Below are 20,496 nucleotides of genomic sequence, written 5' to 3'. Positions count from 1 at the left end.
TTGAGGGAGGCGTTAAAATGCTGTGGGAAGCTCTCCTTTGTGAAAGCTTGTAGGTGATAGCTTTTTAGTATAGAGTGATTAGGCAGAGACTCATCTTATTGAAGACCCCTTTTCTTCAGCTCCGCAGTCAGCTTTTCCAGACAAATTGTTCAGACTTTTGCCTTAGCTGGTGGATGGATGGTGGTGGTGGTCATCAGCCTGGCAGCCTTTTTTGCTGGAACACTAGGAGGAAGAGGACTGAAATTCTCATTTATCAGTGTAATCCTTCTGTCCTTAGAGTGGTACCTCATTCCATCCCTCAGAGTTTAGAGTCTCTCAGTCAACAATCCTTCTCGTCCCTTGTTTGAGTGTTCCCCAGAAAATAAACCCCTGGACTGATCACCTTCGTGTGCCTTACGAGAATGAGCTGCTGAGCTAAGTGCTCACTATAAATACTCATATTCAGTCCTTCTGTTTTCAGATTCAACCCAGTGCCCTTGTCTTTAGAGTAACCCCTGATACTTCTAAATCCTGACCTTTCTATACTTTTGGCATAAATAGGCTTGCTTCTCGTTGATTGCTTCACACCACCCACTCCCCTGCCGAGTACTTATGCGACTGAAGGAAACCCCAAAGCTGTCCTTTATTACTGGACCATCATTCTCCACCTCCCAGAGAGTTTTATTGACATCCTTATCTGCTGCTCTCTCCTCTCAAGTTTGCTGTGCCTTTCTGCTTGTATGCCTTTTATTATTTCAATTTTAATAGAAAGCCAAGATAAATATGTTTAGTCCATTGATTCCTCTCTAAGGAAGCTTTTATTACAATAGAAATGTGAGGGACTTTGATACAGACTTGCCTTCTAAAGTCTTCTTTGCCCTCAAAGTAGAAATTACCGAAAATTTCATTTCTACTGGTTGTAATCCAGGCTAGCCTGTTTTTCAGTGCTTACAGAGCCTTTTGAAATCTAGAGGGCCACTCGTGTACAGTAGGAAAGACTAGGATCCATTTGTTTCTTCCTGTAGCCACTAAAAATAGCATTCCTGTAGCAATTTTGCAGTTATCTTCTGTCTCGGATTCTTCTTACTAAACAGCTAAACGTGAGCTTCGTTCTCCTTTCGTTGGTCTAGAGTGTCATAGACAGAATAATCTTTTTAACGTTTGAATTCAGATATTAAAGCTTAGTTTTCCACATCCTGATTTGGGTGAAGGAAATCTAGATTAAGTGTAACCTAGATTACACTTAATGTAATGTAAATTTGATTTCCTTAATCTAGATATCTTAATTATACTTAAGTATTACTTTAAGCCGTATGCAATTGCCAGTAGGTAAGCAAAATCACTGCAGATGGTGATTGCAGCCATGAAATTAAAAGACGCTTGCTCCTTGGAAGAAAAGTTATGACCAACCTAGATAGCATATTCAAAAGCAGAGACATTACTTTGCCAACAAAGGTTCGTCTAGTTAAGGCTATGGTTTTTCCTGTGGTCATGTATGGATGTGAGAGTTGGACTGTGAAGAAAGCTGAGCGCCAAAGAATTGATGCTTTTGAACTGTGGTGTTGGAGAAGACTCTTGAGAGTCCCTTGGACTGCAAGGAGATCCAACCAGTCCATTCCAAAGGAGATCGGTCCTGGGTGTTCTTTGGAAGGAATGATGCTAAAGCTGAAACTCCAGTACCTTGGGGACCTGACGTGAAGAGCTGACTCATTGGAAAAGACTCTGATGCTGGGAGGGCTTAGGGGCAGGAGGAGAAGGGGACGACAGAGGATGAGATGGCTGGATAGCATCACTGACTCGATGGACGTGAGTCTGGGTGAACTCCGGGAGTTGGTGATGGACAGGGAGGCTTGGCTTTCTGCAGTCCATGGGGTCGCAAAGAGTCGGACACAACTGAGCGACTGAACTGAACTGAAGCAATTTTAGCCTATAAAAATGGTAATTTTGTGTGATTGCAACACAGCAAAGTTAAAAGATCTTAATAGTTTAGTTAACAGACCTTTTTGTCCAATGTAGGAATTTGTTCTATAGCGTTTTTGGAAACATTCCAGTAGGAGGAAAGGATGAGATAAAATGATAATGTCAGGTTAAGTAAGAGAAAGAGTTGAGGTCCCTAGTCAGTGTACCTGTGTGTCTTAGAACTACATCAGGGTTCCCCCAATGTTCTAAAAGCTCCACGCTACTGAGGCTGGAGGCTGTAAATTCCATGGCGTGCCAGTTAGATATACAGTGCCGGTGAATTTGCACACTAACGGCATACTCCCTGAGTCCCTGGCTGCCAGGCTACACGAATCTGTAGGGGATTTCAGCAAATATCAGTTTAGCTGGAATAGTATTACTTAATTTTGTTCATTCTGTGTACAGCCTTCATGTATATTTCCTTAGGTTGGTTAAAGGTTGAACTTTAAAATGATAATATGGCTGCCAGTGTGGCTTAAAACATAGTATAAATAAAATATACAACAGGAGCAAGAAGGACTTGGGAGGATTGTTTGGAAGGTGCTTAAGGTAGCCTGGTAACCCTGTAATTCACATGGTAGCACTAAAAGGATAACACAAAAATGCATTAAAAACTAATAGACAAGATTAAATGAAATATGAAAAATGCTTGGTTCGTAGAAAAGAAGAATAAAAGAATAAAGAACACATGGGACAAATTTAAAACAAATAGCAAGATGGAAGTAAAAAGACAGAAAAAAATGTGAGCACTAACCAAAAGAAAACTGTTAAAACTGTGCTAATATCAGGTAGGTTATAATATAATATATATAATAATATCAGATAGGTTAGACATTAAGGCACTTGGTATTGCCGAAGATAAAGAATGACATTTCGTAATGCCAAGATGGGCCTCTCAGCAGGAAGACATAAGAATCCCCAGCAGCCTTCTCTTGTTGTTTGGTTTGTTGACCGTACATATGTAGTGTTTGGGTCTTTTCTTTTCACGAGTGTTGTCATTTTTCACTGCTAGAGATTTTTCTGTAGCCTGTGGGGGAGGAATTGCTCCTGTCTCTCTGACTTGTGATAATGTTCGTGTTCATCATGCTCTGGGCAATGTAAACAATTGCATGGGGGCCCCACTTGAGAGAACAAAACCTCAGGATATAATTATTTCATTTAGAGTTGTAGTTATTTTTAATGCAATTATTGTCCTTTACAAAAGGCCACCTGTGAGAAATAGAATTTAGATGAAGACTAAGAAGTTACATTTTAAAGAATTCTTTTTTAACATTGTGTGAATATGAGTAATAAGATATTATAAGAACAAATCAGAAAGGAGTAGCTGCTTGTCCATTTGTAAGGATTCTTGGCAGTAAGCCTTTTGTTTTTCCTTTTGGTAACTAGGTCTGTAAAGCCTTGCAGTGATGTGTCACTGTCAGGAGTCTTCATTTCTGTCTGGAGAGAATGTCCTTTTATTTAGAGGATATTTCATTTTTTCTGGGAAAAAAAAAAAGAGACATCTGTTGGTTGATATTCATGCCTGCATGCAAGAAAAGGAGAAAGGCTTAAGGAAACAAAAGTGCTGAATCAAGGAGCATATTTGGAAATAGACAGAAGTACAGCTCATGTCACTTTTTAAAAATTGTGGGGAAAAGCGCGTAACAAAATATACTATTTTAAGAGACTTCCTTGGCAGCAAGTGGTTGAGACTCTGCATTCCCATTGCAGGAGGCATGGATTCAAACTCTGGCTGGGCGCTGAGATCATGCCACTCAATGTGGCCCACATTTTCAAAAATTTACTGTTTAAATGTGCAAGTTAGTAGTGGTAATTATATTCACTTTGTTGTGAAATAGAGCTCCAAACCATTTCATCTTGCAAATCAGAAACTCTCTACCCATTTTAGAAACTCTTCTTGTCTTCCCTCCCCTCTGCCACTGGTGACCACCATTCTGCCTTCTGTTGGAATCTGACTACTCTGAATCATACAGTGTTTGTCTTTTTCTCACTGGTTTATTTCACGAAGCATAATGTCCTCAGGGGTCATCCATCTTGCAGCATGTGACGGGATTTCCTTCCTTTTTAAGACTGAATAATATTCCCTTGTGTGTATAGACCGCGTTTTGTTGATTCATTTATTTGCTAGATCTTTGGTTTGCTTTTACCTCTTAGCTGTTGTGAATTGAACACTTACTTCCTGGGTTTGGTTTTGTTTTGGTAGTAGCCATCCTTTTAGGTGTGAGGCAATGTCTCATTCTGGTTTTGATTGCATTTCCCTGATGACGAGTAATGTTGAGCATCTTCTCATAAGCTTGTCGGCTGTCTTTTGTCGTCTTTGGAGAAATGTCAGTTCACATCCGGAGAATGCAGTGGCAACCCACTCCAGTGTTCTTGCCTGGAGAATCCCAGGGACGGGGGAGCCTGGTGGGCTGCCGTCTATGGGGTCGCACCGAGTCAGACCCGACTGAAGCGACTTAGCAGCAGCAGCAGCAGTTCACATCCTGCGCGCATGTTTTCATCAGCTTGACTTTTTGTTGTTAAGATGCGTGCATTCTTTCCGTATCTTGAGTATTACCCCCTTTTCCGGTGTGTGACTTGCAGATATTTTCCCCATTCGCTAGGCTGCCTTTTCATTTTGTTGATGGTTCCTTTGCTTTGCAGAAGCTTATTAGTTTGATGTATTCTCATTTGTTTATTTTTACTTCTGGTGCCTTTGCTCTTGGCGTCAAATCCAAGAAATCATCGCCAAGACTGATGTTAAGGAGCTTACTACTTAGGTTTTCTTCTAGGTATTTTATGGTTTCAGGCCTTATGCTCAAGTCGTTAATCCATTTTGGCTTAGCGGTCTTATTTTATTCTTTTGCATGTGACTTCCAGTTTTTCCAATACCACGTATTAAAATGACTGTTACAACAGTTATTTAAAACTCTTTGTCAGTCAACTCATAGATCTGTTTCTTTAGAGTCTGTTTCTGGAGTTTAATTTTGTTCCTTTAATTGGGCCCTGCGTCTTTGTTTCTTTATATGCTTTGTCGGTTTTTGCTGAGGCACTTGAAAAAATTTGGAAAAAATCACCTATCCCAGCCTCTCAAGCCTTTGTCTAATCTCAACTCCCCCTGGGCTTTGCCTGCAGAATTGCAGCTCCAAGCTGCCTCTTGCATCTTGCTTACAGTGTCTTGCAACTCTGGTTCCTAGTTCTCTTAGTGCTCAGAGTTATCCAAGACAGAACCAGTCCCTTAGGCGGTTTCCAGACAAGCCAGAATTGGACATGAGGTCTGTTTTGTTTGTGTTTCCCAGGGAAGAGTCCAGGCATGACGGTTTGCTTCCTGGTTGCTCCACACCATGCTCTGCAGGGAAAGTGGTATGAGTGCGGAACGCCGAACGCCACCGTTTTCCTACCCCTTGCATTGAAATCTTGTGTAGAGTTTACAGTGGCCCAGCTGCTGTAACTTCTTGTCTGTCTGTTCTTGTTAACTCAATGTCTCTGTGAGGGAAGGAGGGCCAGTATTTCCTAGTCTGCCGTTTTGCTGATGTCACTCTCCCTAGTATCACTTTTTGAAGTATGAATACTGCCAGATAATGTTTCTCTTAATAAGACAGGTGGGAAAAAGGGAATCAGAGATGGAATATTTTGAACTTGAGTAAGGTGGTTTGTCCTTTGTGAGGTTCATATCTGCAAATGGAGAAGATGAAATCTAAAGTAATATTAGCCTGTCTAATGTTTTATTTTGGAATAAAGAAATAAAGTAAGCCTATCAGATAAGACCATGTAATGTTTTAAAGTTTTCAGGGCATTTGACAAATATTTATTGAATGTCGACTGTTCAGTTCAGTTCTCGCTCAGTCATGTCTGACTCTTTGTGATCCCGTGGACTGCAGCACACCAGGCTTCCCTGTCCTTCACTACCTCCCTGAGTTTACTCAAATTCATGTCCATTGAGTCGGTGATGCCATCTAACCATCTCATCCTCTGTCCTCCCCGTCTCCTCCCGCCTTCAATCTTTCCCAGCATCAGGGTCTTTTCAAATGAGCTAGATTTTCCCATCAGGTGGCCAGAGTATTGGAGTTTCAGCTTCAGCATCAGTCCTTCCAATGAATGTTCAGGACTGATCTCCTTCAGGATGGAGTCATTGGATCTCCTTGCAGTCCAAGGGACTCTCAAGAGTCTCCTCCAACACCACAGTTTAAAAGCATCAATTCTTCGGCCCTCAGCTTTCTTCATAGTCCAACTCTCACATCCATACATGATTACTGGAAAACCATAGCTTGGACTAGATGGACCTTTGTTGGCAAAGTAACGTCTCTGCTTTTTAATATGCTGTCTAGGTTGGTCATAGCTTTTCTTGCAAGGAGCAAGCATCTTTCAATTTCATGGCTGCAGTCACCATCTGCAACGATTTTGGATCCCCAGAAAATAAACTCTGCCACTGTTTCCCCATCTATTTCCCATGAAGTGATGGGACCAGATACCATGATCTTCGTTTTCTGAATGTTGAGCTTTAAGCCAACCTTTTCACTTTCCTCTTTCACTTTCTCAGGAGACTCTTTAGTTCTTCTTCGCTTTCTGCCATAAGGGTGGTGTCATCTGCATATCTGAGGTTATTGGTATTTCTCCTGGTAATCTTGATTCCAGCTTGTGTTTCCTCTAGCCCAACGTTTCTCATGATGTACTCTGAATAGAAGTTAAATAAGCGGGGTGACAGTATACAGCCTTGATGTACTCCTTTTCTGATTTGGAACCAGTCTGTTGTTCCATGTCCGGTTCTAACTGTTGCTTCCTGACCTGCATACAGATTTCTCAAGAGGCAGGTCAGATGGTCTGGTATTCCCATCTCTCTCAGAATTTTCCACGGTTTGTTGTGATCCACACAGTCAAAGGCTACCGTGCATAATACAGTTTGCTATGTATAAGGTACTATGCAATTGGGATACAGAAAAGATGAGATGTAATCCTCCAAGGTCCTTATTTTTAATTTGATGAAAGGCAACCTTAATGCATAAAAAACTGTATAACAATACAGTATCAACACACAAAATATAAAAGCATAAGAACCATCACTATGAGCTATGCAGAAGCAGAAATGATAGTGAACTTAAGCGATCAGGAGTGGCTTCCAAAAAAATGAGTTTGAGTTGGACCTTCAATAGCTAGGATCTTATCTTAATGTCTCACCTGGAGGGGGAAAAAAAAATCACACATCCGACAGCAGGCCTGAGTAGGCCTGTATGTTTGAACTAGCAGAAATGTGGAAATAATCTAAATGGTTATCAAGAAAATGCACAAATAAATTCTTCCATCTATACTGTGAAATACTGTATAGGAATTAAATAGTGGAGATCCATATGTGCTGTCAGAATTTTCTAAGTAAATTGAATTTTTAAAAACAGATAGCTTAGCTTATTTGGGTTGCTCTAACCACATATCACAGACTGAGAAGTTTATAGGCACCAGGGTTTATTTCACACAGTTCATATGCTAGCCATTCGAGATCTGTGTGCCTGTGTGGCTGGGTGAGGACCGTCTTCTGGGCCTCAGACTTCTTGTCGTATCCTCACATATTGGAAGGAATTAGAGAGTCTGGGGTCTCTCTTATAAGAGCACTGGTCCCACCTGCTGACTGTAGCGTATCTCAGATGCCCTGCGTTCTAATACGATCACACTGGGTTTTAGGATTTCAACCTAAGAATTTTGGGGGGACATCAACATTCAGACCACAGCAAAAGAAGTTTCAAATAATATGTATGGTATGATATTAGTTGGGTTAAAAACAAAGCAAGCTAGCATGCATATAATACTGTGTACTTTTATAAGTACATAGTATATAAATTCATAGTAAAAAAAGGATAAATTGATAATAGTGGTTATAACAGTTAAGCATTTCTAAATCATTTGCAGAATTAAAAATAAAAAGTCCAAATGAAAATTTATCAAACACTATTAGTGGTTCCCTCTGTATGGTGATATTATTCACAAATTTTCTTTATATTTTACCATATTTTCTGAATTTTTACAAGAAGCATTTTATTGGAAACTGTTACATTATAGAGAGTCATAAGTGCGAGGAAAGTAATTGACAGGTAATTAATAAAATTAATAATCACAAAGTGAAATAGGAGAACAAGAAAAATTAAGTGGAAAAATCCGGGAGTTTAAGAGTAAGGGAGATGGTTGAGGAAGAAAGAAGGAAGTCCAGAATGTCTTAGAAGCTTTTGAAGTTTTTATAGAGCCATTAAGCATTGCCTTATATTTTTAAGTCATTCATTCAGTAAACATTGATATTTAATAAATAGTTGGCCTAGCAGGTGCCAGAGTTCCTTGCCCTAAGAAGCTTATGTTTTGATGAAGGGGATACAGACAAGGAAATGACAGTATGAGGAGGAATCAGCAGGGTGGAGAAGCGGGTCATGGAGGCTGACAGAGAAGGCTTTCCTGAAGGGACAGAAGTGTCAGCAGAGCTTAGGAGCGAAGCTGAAGGTCATGCGAGAGGTCTGGAGAGAGAAAGCGGGGACCAGCACGGGAAACACCTTGTAAACCGTTCTAAGAACGTGATTTTATAGCGTTTACATATTTCAAATACATAATCTTGCTGCGTGTTCTTAGCAAAAGAGGCAACAGCAGTCACGTTGTTGTTTGGTACTTAGCAGGTCCACTCTAGTCCTCCTCCCCTTCTCTTCTCCCTATGCTTGTCTCCCTCTCCCTTGCCATGTATTCACTGCAGGTGACACACGGCATGGGTTTACAGGGAAAAATAATCACAGATCCCGAAAAGATGCTGATGTAAAAGGGGGCAACCTTAATTTAGCGTATTTAAAAGAGCTATGTCCAGTTCATGAAAATAAATATGTTAATTTGGCATGGTTGGCTGCCCTTTAAATCAGCCGTCACAATGAGTTAGTTATGGTATTAAATACGATTAGGTGTTCAAAATTATTTTTGTCATCAGTATCAGTTAACATCTGACTACCGAATCAAGTATACTACTTTCAGGGTTGTTTGTATTGACAGTGGCTGAAACTTTTGCAGATAACGCCATAAGGTAATTAAGCAGTTCTTAGGTAGATAAAATATGGTTTTTGTATTGTTATGTATTTTGGGGTTCTCAAAAGAAATTCTTCCTGCAAGACAGAAATATCATTCAAGGGGCCTGAACTGCCATAGGAAATCCAGCAACTGAAGATGTTATTTACTAAACTTTTCGCAAATAGATTTTTCTCTCTCCTTGCTTTAAAGGCAAACAATAGCTAAAACAATCATAACTTGTGTAAAGAGAGAACCTGTCAGATTATTTGTTAATGATGGGGTATTCCCGTTTGGGCAATTTATAGCAAAATAGTTAACAAACGTGCAATTTAGAAAGAATACATGAATTTTGTTGTAATCCCCATTCCATTCCACAAAGAAAAAATATTGTGGAAAATATTACGACTTAGAACACGGTGCGTTGTTAGTTTGGAAAAACTGAATTTTACTTACTGCTTGATTTACCCCTCTGTTTTTAACTTGTGTTTTTTCTTCTGCCTGGAATGCCCTTCCTCTTTCTTGTCCACTTGCAGAATTTCTACCCACCCTGAAAGACTCCTACTTTCCGAGTTTATCCATCCCCTGGAAAGTTGATCTCTCTCTTCTTTGTGCCACCACTGTCCCTATATTATAGCACCTGCCGCATTAATGACAGTTGTTTTAAGTTTTCTGTGTTTCCTCACTGGATTGTGAGCCTCCTTAAGTAAAGGGAATGTTTCCTTCTGTACTGTCTGGTGGCATTAATGCTTGTTTGGCCTGAATGACAGGGGCTTTCTGCAATGACACGGTGCTGCATAATGAAAGCCTGTCTTACAGTTTTATGGATTGGCTGGTAGCTGGCACTGTGCAATTACTTCTACTGGGTTATCACAGGAAGCTGGTTAAAACCCACAATAATGTTTGAACAGTAAGATTTATTTAATAGAACTCTGTTACATTGGACGCCAGCAAGATAGGGGAGGAACTGTAAGCATATTACTTCAGGTGTGCCAGGCTGTAGGGAGACTCCCTCATAGCAAAGTATAAAGGTTCAAATTTTAAAATGGAGTAATTATACAGTTTGCAACAAAAGTTTACTACGTATCTTCTGTGGTGCTCTTTGTAAAATGCATTCTAAATTACTAAAAATAGGAAGCATGATGTAATGAGAAGAGTGGTGTAAAATCTGGGTATTTGGGGTTCTAGTCCCAGTTCTCTTGCCTGGAGAGTCCCATGGACGGAGGAGCCTGGTGGGCTGCAGTCCATGGGGTGGCGAAGACTCGGGCACGACTGAGTGACTTCACTTTCACTGTTCACTTTCATGCCTTGGAGAAGGAAATGGCAACCGACTCCAGTGTTCTTGCCTGGAGAATCCCAGGGACAGGGGAGCCTGGTGGGCTGCCGTCTATGGGGTTGCACAGAGTCGGACATGACTGATCTTGGTCTACTGTTTTCATCCACAAAGCTGTGAGATGCCTCAAAATACATCAGATTTAGAGATTCTAATTTTTCCCCTAACAGCTCAACTTATTGAGAATCTTCTCAGGTTTTGTTTTTTTTTAATCATATTATCAAGGAATGAATTGCAGTCGTGCATTCAAATTATATTTAACAGGCTTTATTGCATTTTAAACAATTAGAGATTTATCTTTATTTTAATAGGTAAAAAATAAGTAGGTTCCTCCTAGAATGGAGACATCATCCTTTTTAAGTCTTACGGGCTTCCCAGGTGGCCCTAGTGGTAAAGAACCTACCTGCCAATGCAGGAGACCTAAGAGATGCAGGTTCAATTCCTGGGTCAGGAAGATCCCCTGGAGGAGGGTACAGCAACCCACTCCACTATTCTTGCCTGGAGGAGAATCCATGGACAGAGAAGCCTGGCAAGCTACAGTCGATAGCATTGCAAAGAGTTGGACACAGCTGAAACGACTTAGCACTTGTGTGTCTGGCACTTTGAGGATGTATACCTTGTTCAGTTATGATTGATATTTAATGTGTACTTAAGTTTGTAAACTTCTGACATTTTTTTCTAATTCTTTTTCCTGTTTACTCTTTTTATTTTTTGTGGAGGCGGGGTTAGCAAGAATCTTACAGCAGTGATCTGGGATTCTAGTTGCCTTTATCAGGAATACCTCATGTTTAAAGATACTGTATCTTGGGAATTCTCTGGCAGTCCAGTGGTTAGAAGTCTGTGCTTTCACTGCCAGGAGTGTGGATTCAATCCCTGTTTGGGATTAATTCTGCTTTCCCTGGAGAAGTTTGCTGAATACTTGGTTTCTCTCTTTGTAGGAGAAAAGTGGAGGTAATGGTACTCTTCCCTTTTAAAAACAAAACACACAGAACTCAAGTTCTTTGTCAGCTTACTTTCCACTTGGAATTAAATTTCAATCAGTTAGTTTAAATATTAGGTTGCATTGCATCCTCTGAACCTAGATACGAAGAAGGCTTCACTTTCAATCAGAGCTGTTGATCTAATAGTTTTTTTTAAGCTTTGGAGTTACACAAAAAAAGTTCAGTTAAATATGTGCAATCCATTTCTATTCAGTTTGTAGAATAAACTTTTTATGTATGCATTTTGGTTAGAAAAATTTGTGGGAGCCTTGGCAGCCTGATTTTTTTTTGATTTGGTACGTCTTTTCTTCTCTTCCTAAGGTACTCTGAAATGTGTCATATTTTAGATGAATTTTTAAAAACTGTTCATCATATTTGCTGATAAGTAGAAACTGGTGTGTGATACGGGCACAGTTGAGGATATCCATTGCATGAAGATCTTTTCAAACTCGTTTTTCATTTTTCTCGTTTGAAGAAAAGAAATTTAGAAATACGATATGGTTTACTCATAATAATATTGAGATTTTTAGAGAGAATATCCCTGCTTTACTTATCATAGTTGGATTTTAGTACCTATTTCACAGAGTTGTTTGAGAAGTCAATGGGATGATAGATGTGACATGCTCAACACAACAACCGCCATAGTAGGTTCATTACACAAAGGCTTTATGTAGCCTGACAGGTGTTCATGTGTGACAGGGAATTGAGAGTCACAAGCTCAGAGAAAAATTAATATATGCCCCCAAATTCTGCCTTGGTCAGTTATTAAATTCATTCAGAAGTCATGAAAAATTTGCAGAGGCGCATATGGTGTGGAAAGTTTCATTAAAATGACGCTGTATCCTCCCATCGGCCGTCTGGAAGCAGAATCCAGTAGATAGGAAGAGACCAGTAAATGACAGCAAAATACACATGGATTTTTTTAATCTTTGGCACTGCCCTCACCATTGCCATTTTTTCATACCTTTATAGCTTCATTAATTCAGCCTGAGCTGTTCCTTTTGTGTATGTAGACGTGTTATTAAAGTTACTACCTTGTTCTAATGAGAGAGGGCGAGCATCCCAGGAGACAGGCTTAGGTTGTTTTAACTTCGTGACGAAGCTGAAGTCGCCCCGCACCTGACATTCCTGCCCCGGGCCCCTCCCCGTGAGTAAGAGGAAAGGCTTGGCCCATCGCTTAGACAAAGCCGGACGGCTGCCTGCCGAGACTCCTCCTCTCCTCCTCTCCTCCGAGCGGGGCTCGTCTCCCAGGGTTTCGCCCTGCAGCCGACCTGCGGTGGAGCCTGAGCAGGGGGTGCTGTCGGGGCGCGGACCCCCGCCCCTGGGAGGCCCCGGGGGAGGCGCCGGCGCGGCGACCCGGCTCCTGCAGGCAGAGCGGTGCCCGCCGACCCCAGCGCGCCGCTCCCCCTCCCGCTCGAGAGTCAGGTTGTCCTCGGCTCTCAGGTGGCACCGCAGCGGGCGGCTCCCCTGGCCGCCGGCCGGCGATCTGGTGGGAAGGGAAGGGGTGGTCCTTCTGCCCGGACCCCTCTCGGCTGACTCACAGGAAGTGCTCGAGCTCACAGAGCCGGGATCCCGCCCTCCCCCTCCGACGTGGGCTCTGCCCTGTCTCCCCTAGAACAATGAAGGGCTTCCAAGTTTGCTGAGTCTCCCGGGCGCGTTCCTCAGGCTCCCGTGCTAGCCTGCAAGATGTTTTGCCACCGACTTTTGCAAGAAGCGGCCTCGGAAAAAGCCCTTCCCTTGGTGGATCGCTTTGTGTGAAGAGTCCTCAGGGTGACCATGGTTCAGCGCTTCAGCCTCAGGAGGCAGCTATCCAAGGTGGGTAGCTCGGGTGTGCGTGTGGAGGGGAGCTGGCGCCGGCTCCGGCGTGGTCTCCTTGTCCTCCGGCACGGTTCTTCTGTCAAGCCTGCCTCCTCCGAGCTGAGGAGGGGCTGGGGGAGGAAGCGCTGCCTTTTGTTCTTTCCTCAGACAGACACAAAGGTTGAAGACTGACTCCACTGGGAACCCCAGATTTTGTCCCCTCGAAAGGGGAGCTGTCATCTGTGAATCTGGAGGAAGTTGTAGTCCGCTTCTCACTTAGGGTTTCTAGAGTGTGTGCGGCGAAAGAGAGAATAGTGGGTAAAAAGTGCCCATGTTTAATTAGCAATTCATGTAGCCGCTCTTGACCAAAATGAGAAAACCTTATTGGTCTGTGGAATCAGTGCTTTCAGTACAAAAATTAATGTCAAACTGGAGAAAGCTCCCAGAAAATAGTTCGGTAAGTGTGACCAGCATGGCGATGTTAGGGTGAGTGGTGGTATTAAGAAACTCACATACTCCTTCATTTAAGGAGCAGGTGACAGGCAGTCACTGGAAGGCTCAGGAATCAATTTTTCCTGAGTTGTGCTGGCAAAACACATTTCATGTGTGCAGCTTTGGGGGAAAACTTCATTTAATCCGAGAAAATCAAATTGAAAATTAAAAAAAAAAAAAAAGGCAAAGCTCTCTGAGAAGAGGGGTTGCTGGTTTTATGGATCACACTTGCCAGTGGCCAGCCCTCTGCTCACCGTTTATGGAGTTCTCTTAAGTCAGTGCAGAAACTAGTGAGGAGAGAGGTGTGCTAAGAGTTGTGCTTATTTCAAAAACCATTCTGTTTGAAAAGCTCTTTTTGAAAAATGTAGCAGTTGGGTGGCTGGATTTGGGTCAGAGTCCATCCTCTTCGTGCATGCGTGCTAAGTCACTTCAGTCATGTCTGACTTTGTGCAACCCTATGCACTATAGTGCCTCTGCCCAGACAAAAGCTAAAGCAAATAGTAAATCAGTAGGTGGTTAGTCAGAATTGTTAAATCCTGAAAAGCATTACTATCTTAAGGGGAAACCTTTAGTTCCTCACAGGTGACCTCAGTGTAAGATGTGTGCATTCAAGCAGAAGTAAGCAAGGCTCTTGCCTCCATCCCTTTGTCAAAAGTCATCTTTTTTCTTGGATCTCCAAGCTGAACAAGGACTTTTTTGGAGTATTATTATAGAATAAATTTTCCTTGCTTCCCATGTCCTCATTCCAGGTGTATGTATGATGGGAGTGAGGAAACGGGAAGCCTCAACATTTCTCCCTAACAATAAAGAGAGTCATTTTTGTGTCTCCTTCATGTGAACTTCCAGAACCACGTGTTTTCAGATATAAAAAAAGCGGAAGATGTGTAGGTTGTCAGAGCGCTGACATTTCTGCATAAGAGTTTTTGAAACGAGAACTAGGTGATAAGTTTCTAATTAGGAAATAACTGCTCTCTAGGTATTTTGCTGTCAGTTTTTCTCTCCCAATTATTTTGTGAACTTTTTATATTCATTTCACTCTGTACTATACTCTTGACCATGAATTATAGGGGGGAAAATGTTCTTACGGGAGCTAGGAGCACATCTTCTCTATAACATGAAGAAATAAAAGGTACAAATTATATACTAGAAAATATATACAAATTATACAAGAGATAACCTCTTTCAGTTCTTTTTTTTAACATCCCTTTCCATTTTAACATGGTTTCTGGGTCCTAAACTGGATGGTGAGGACCAAATCTAAGGAATTTTGTTTTCTATCCTTAACATAGTAATAATTGAAAAAATGCAGTAATGAATTGAAAAAATAATATTCTTAATTGTTTCTATATGGCCCTGAAATATGGAGTAGAAACTGAAAGGCTATGTCAGAAAAACTTTTTTTAAAACTACAGTGAATACACAGTGCCTCTATTCTGTCTTTCTGGCTAAACCCACATTACCTGAAAACAGAGGCCCTGTTGTACCCCAGTGCGTGGTATTTCTAGCACACATTGAACACTCAAAGTGAAATTGGCTATTTGCAGGTCAAAAACAGTTGAACAGTGATAGTTTCATATGATTCCAACTTTAGGAACAAGTGTTTTTTCCAATAAGGAATAATCTTCCACAAATATAGATTTGTCTTAGAATGATCTCATTTTAAAAAGCAATTTCCTATCTTGACAAGAAGAAATACTCAGATGATCGTTTTTAAATTTTGTTGGGAATTTGTTGAAAGAAAATATTTATACATGTTTGCAGTGATTTCAAACCCAGTATCTAATTTAGATACTTTTTACCTTTGGTAGTCATGTTTACTTACACTGGATGTTTGCCCTAGAATATTAACATGATTCCTCCAGGCTAATGGATATTGACATCTGAACTAAGTAAAAAAGGAGGAAGTAAATTAAATAGATGAAGTAAAAATCTTCATTAAAAAGAGACATGCTCAATTGTCCTCTTTGACCAGATCCCAGTTACCTGCCTCAGACAAGTTACTTTTCTTTGCCTTCTAAGTTCCTTTCCTGTGCCATTTTAGATTATTTTCTTCCTTTAAAGTTTTCTCACATGTGACTTCAAAAATACTAAGGAAAGCTTTTCTTTTCCTCCCCTAAGTCCTCTTCATGAGCCAGCTGAAATAGTTTGAAACTTGCTAATTTGGACATGACACTTAATTCTCTTAATGATACTTCAGCTTAGATGATAGCAACTTCATTTTGCCATTTAAGAAACAGGTTCAGAGAAATTCATTTTGCCAGGATCAGCCAGAGATAGAGTGTCAGGTTCAACTTAGGTCTAACTCCAAGCCCATTCTGTTTCCGCACACTACCTCTCCCTCCCTAAATTTCTGGCGTGTTGATTGGTCTCCTGTCACGGTCTGTGATCTCTCTCCATGCGTATAGAAAACAGTATAGTAAATAACTTAGGTAATTTCTTAAGGAGCAACCCCATAGGGCTGAAATTAATGTTTGAAAGGGTTTATCAGTCACGGTTGGTAAGTGTCTTCTACAAAGTTACGTTATTTGGCCAGAGAAACATATTGATTTGAATAAAATAGTTGATTTAATAAAGCCATATTAAATGTAATTGAAGCTTAACTGCATGTACTTACAATGAAACGTTATGAACTGTATTGCCTTTTAAAAAATGTCTATTAAGGAGAAGAATTTACTATTGAGTTTCTGTAATGATGTTTAATAATGTTAATACAATGAATTAAACATTCAGACAGTCTTATTTTAACTCATTCTGGCTGTGCTGTCGTCCCCCCCTCCCCGCCCCACTTTACATGGGTAATAGAAAAATCAGTCTTTTCTATTTCAGAAACTTTAGGTTTTTAGAAGGTATGATAAATACTGAGGAGGCTTTCAGAAAATAGCTTTAAGGTTGTTTCAGCAAGATTTAGAAAGTATGATAAATGCTGAGGAGGCTTTGAGAAAATAGCTTTTTATTATTGTTTCAGTAAGAAAAATATACTTTTATTTTTTAATGACAATCATTTCTGTGATTCACAAATAAAAATTATATAATTGTGAACTCTTGCTTCCATGTCTTTTCAACTCTTTCAAATCCCTGCTTCCATAAGTAACCAGTTTCTTGTTTAGCCTTCCACTCTTTGTTTATGTATATGTAAGAAAATGTGAACATATATGTTCTGACCTTTCTAAAATGCAGGATAATGTTTGTTCTAAAATAATAGCTTGAACTTTGTTTGGGGTTCATGTTTATGTTCACATTTACACAGGAGGCTTCCTTCCTTTAGGACAAGTAAAGCCACACAGAATGTACTTTCTATATAAAAGATAATTAAAATAATAGTACATCAAAGATGATTTGATTCTTTTTCAACCATACCACATTTCTTTCCTACTCAGTTGGAGATCTTTCTTTGGCTATATTAAAATTTTTCATATGGCAAAAAACATAGAATATAAAAATCATACCAGTAAATTCTGGGTTGCCCTGTGAAGAGATTAATGGCTGAGAAATAGCAGATGTGGGACTCCCCCCACCCCCGTTCATCTGTTGACTTATTTAGTGAAGTTATTTAATTCAGACTTGTAGAGCACTTGAAAGTATTTTTGTCTATGAATTTTATTCTTGCCCTTCCTACATTTGAGACTGCACTGTTATTTGGTGTCAGTTTGGTACCAGCTTAAGAAACTTAACATTTAGAGAAGTGTTGATCATAATCTGAATTCTTAATAAAAAACTGTTATATTCTCAAATGTAGTTTCCTTTGAATTTTTGCCTGCTTTCTGGGTTTGTGACCTCTGATAATGCACATGATTGATTTAATCATTATATGAATGTATAAGAAATAAGGATACTCATTTCCATTTTAAATAATTAAGATCTTATAAAAGTATTTTGATGGCTACAGTGGTAAATTTTATGTATTTTTACCACAATTAGAAAGAAAATATTTTGAACCCTTCTAAAAATTGAAGGCGGGAGGAGAAGGGGATGACAGAGGATGAGATGGTTGGATGGTATCACCGACTCAATGGACATGAGTTTGGGTAAACTCCAGGAGTTGGTGATGGACAGGGAGGCCTGGCATGCTGCTCTCCATGGGGTTGCAAAGAGTTGGACACGACTGAGCGACTGAAATGAACTGAACTGAACTGAATGATAAATACTATATCGGTACAGCAAAGTAGTATTTTATGTATAGACGTGGGAGTCAGTACCAGATGGATGCTTTTAAGTAATGGAAATGCATACCTCTCTTTTTCATGCTTTTAAAATTCAGTTTTCTCTGAGTTACTTCAGACATCAACTAGTTTCATACTTGGAAATGTAATGGTTTATGTTTGTATTTTGGAGGCTTAAATGAGGTAGTAGTGTCATTAGCATTATAAGATCATTCTGATACATTCCGTAACCAAACTAAGAAGACTGATGGACGCTGCCTTACTGCTACATGAGACGAGCACCTAGTAAAATCAGTCCCGTATATTGTGGATATGGTGGGGATAGGTAAGAAGTAGAGCCTGGCTTTCCTGTTCAAATATATTGGCAATAATAGGCTGAAGTAGAAAACTAATTTAAAAATACGTGTATTATATAATTCTGAAATGTTTTCATGATGTTGATGCCAGTTTAAATTTTAAAAATTAACAAGTTATTGGCTGTAGATCTGAGAGACTGGAATATGTTACCAAGAGCAGATAGTAAAATCTCCTTGGGAGTGTGTTGCTTTTTTGTTTTTTAAGTACATAACTTTTATTTGGTGTCACCTTGACTATCATTTTCCTAAGTGAGATGGCTATATTAAATGACTCTATTAGATTCTTTGAAGTTCAAACTTGTTTACCAAGAACTGTTAGTTTTGAAAATCAATAAGCTGATATCCTTGAAAGCACTTTGGAAACTGTGAAGCACTATATCAAAGCACTGTATTAAAGATTATGGTGTCTTCATTTTTCTGTCATTCTGTAAGTATATTTGAAAAGAAGTGATGGTTCTTTAAAACTATATTTTCAAATAGGCACACATACACGCGCACTCTTTTTTTGGTACACATAGACCCCTCTGTCTTTGGATAGGTAACAAGTGATTGCCTCTGAGAAAAGGACCTGGGAAACTTGGGTTAGGGGTGGGAAGGAGACTTGGTTTTTAAAAATTATTTACCATGTATATACACTTTCTTAAATAATAGTCTGAGTTAAATGTGTTTAAAGACCAAAATGTAGAATTGAATTTCATTATTCTTCAGTGAAAACCATTGCCAACAGTTTACTTAAAAGGTTAAAGGTTAAAGGTGATATTCTTCTGGGCTTGGAACTTTATCCCAACCATCCATGTTATTCTCAGATTGAAGATAGCTTTTGCATGTAACACAGAAGTTTGTAGTACAGGGTTACTAACCCTTAAAAAATTTTTTTAGATGAACCTGTTTGGAGTTAACCATACTATTCTAAAAACCATACTATTTATATACCATTTGGGGAATGGTATATAAAGGCAAGAAGACATTTTACTTGTTATATCTGTATATAGAAGTTGTATGTAATACTTACTAAAATACTCTTGATTTGGCTTACATGAGAAAATTAAAAGAATTTGCCCTTCTGGACACCTTGGGGTTAGCGAGGCTAACCTCTGCTGTATACATGGACCTGTAACAGTCCTGCTGCAAAACACGTTGAATAAGAAGAGTGCAAATTGAACTTACTTTGTGGTAGCACAGGAAATTGCTATTAAATTTCAGTCTGTTTCCAGCTAGTGTTTTGTAAAGAAGTAGATTACTTTGTGTGTATTAGAAGTTTAGTGTTTGAGAAGAATCCATGTTAAAGCCAGCAGTGTCTAAAATCCAAAGGTAACACATATAATGAACATTTCATAGCTTTCATTTTCATTTAATAAAATTTATCCCAAAAGTATATCTCACTGAAGTTAAGTGAACTGTGGCTGGCTTTGTGACTTTAGACAAGTAATTTGACCTCTCTGAAGCTTTTTCCTCATCTGAAAAGTGTTATCTGGGATTCCTGAGTGATGCAAAATTCTGTGATCTGTTTGTGAGCTAGATTATAGTCCCAAGAAAAATGACTTTAGATCACAAATGCCAGAAAAAATATCTAGTTGTATACCAGGAGATATCTAATTTTTTACAGTTATTCTTAGCTAAAGTAAATAAAAGTAAGTTTATGACTTTAATGGATAGGCTTAGAGTTTAGATGCTAGCCGACTCCAGATAATTCAGATTTGAAAATAGTAAGAGAATTACGCTTGTTAGAGTCTGAGCGCTGAGATGATAAACATTTCCTCTACCTCTTCCTTGTCAGGAGAAAATTTAAAATTTCTCTGTGAAAACAGACATTTCTTACAATGGAAGTTTACCTTATACGCAACAGATTTTCTTCTTATGACAGTGTGTTGGAATTCAGGTCCTTTGTCTTAGACAAAACCCACTCCTCTTAAGGGAAAGTTCATCATAACTAGGGTGGCGGGTGTAAAAAAGGTAAAAAGTTAAAATAAGCTTTTTATTTTTACAAACTATTCTTTTGAACCTGAGGTAGGCTTGAGAAGCCTCATAGAGGAAGTGAGATTTTAGCTGGACCTAGACTCTTATGCTGGGAGGGATTGGGGGCAGGAGGAGAAGGGGACAACAGAGGATGAGATGGCTGGATGGCATTACTGACTCGATGGACATGAGTCTGAGTGAACTCCGGGAGTTGGTGATGGACAGGGAGGCCTGGCATGCTGCAATTCATGGGGTCACAAAGAGTTGGACACGACTGAGCGACTGAACCGAACTGAACTGAACTGAACTGAACTGAAAGGATTTAAGGGCTTCTCTGGTAGCTCACACAGTAAAGAATCTGCCTGCAATGTGGGAGACCCAGATTCAATCCCTGGGTTGAGAAGATCCCCTGGAGAAGGGAATGGCTACCCTCTCCAGTATTCTTGCCTGGGAAATCCCATGGACAGAGGAGCCTGGCAGACTGC

At 39.8% G+C, this 20,496-nt stretch overlaps 1 protein-coding gene across 7 annotated transcripts in view; it reads left to right on the top strand.

Moving 5' to 3' along the window:
• The window catches only part of TMCC1 (transmembrane and coiled-coil domain family 1), a 155,758-nt gene that overhangs the window by 62,773 nt on the left and 72,489 nt on the right, over positions 1-20,496 (top strand). The window contains exon 1 of one of the 7 annotated variants that reach the window (XM_040246751.1): positions 10,783-13,065. The exons of the other annotated variants lie outside the window; for them this stretch is intronic. Coding sequence (XP_040102685.1) covers positions 13,027-13,065 — 39 coding nt within the window. The 5' untranslated portion in view covers positions 10,783-13,026. Of the gene's footprint in view, positions 1-10,782; positions 13,066-20,496 lie in introns of those variants that run through there. 7 annotated transcript variants of the gene reach the window in all.

This window comes from Oryx dammah, unplaced genomic scaffold (assembly GCF_014754425.2).
Source record: "Oryx dammah isolate SB20612 unplaced genomic scaffold, SCBI_Odam_1.1 HiC_scaffold_9, whole genome shotgun sequence".
Classification (NCBI taxonomy): Eukaryota; Metazoa; Chordata; class Mammalia; order Artiodactyla; family Bovidae; genus Oryx; species Oryx dammah.
The sequence above is the reverse complement of the archived record's forward strand: the minus strand, read 5'-3'. Positions and strand labels throughout refer to the sequence as shown.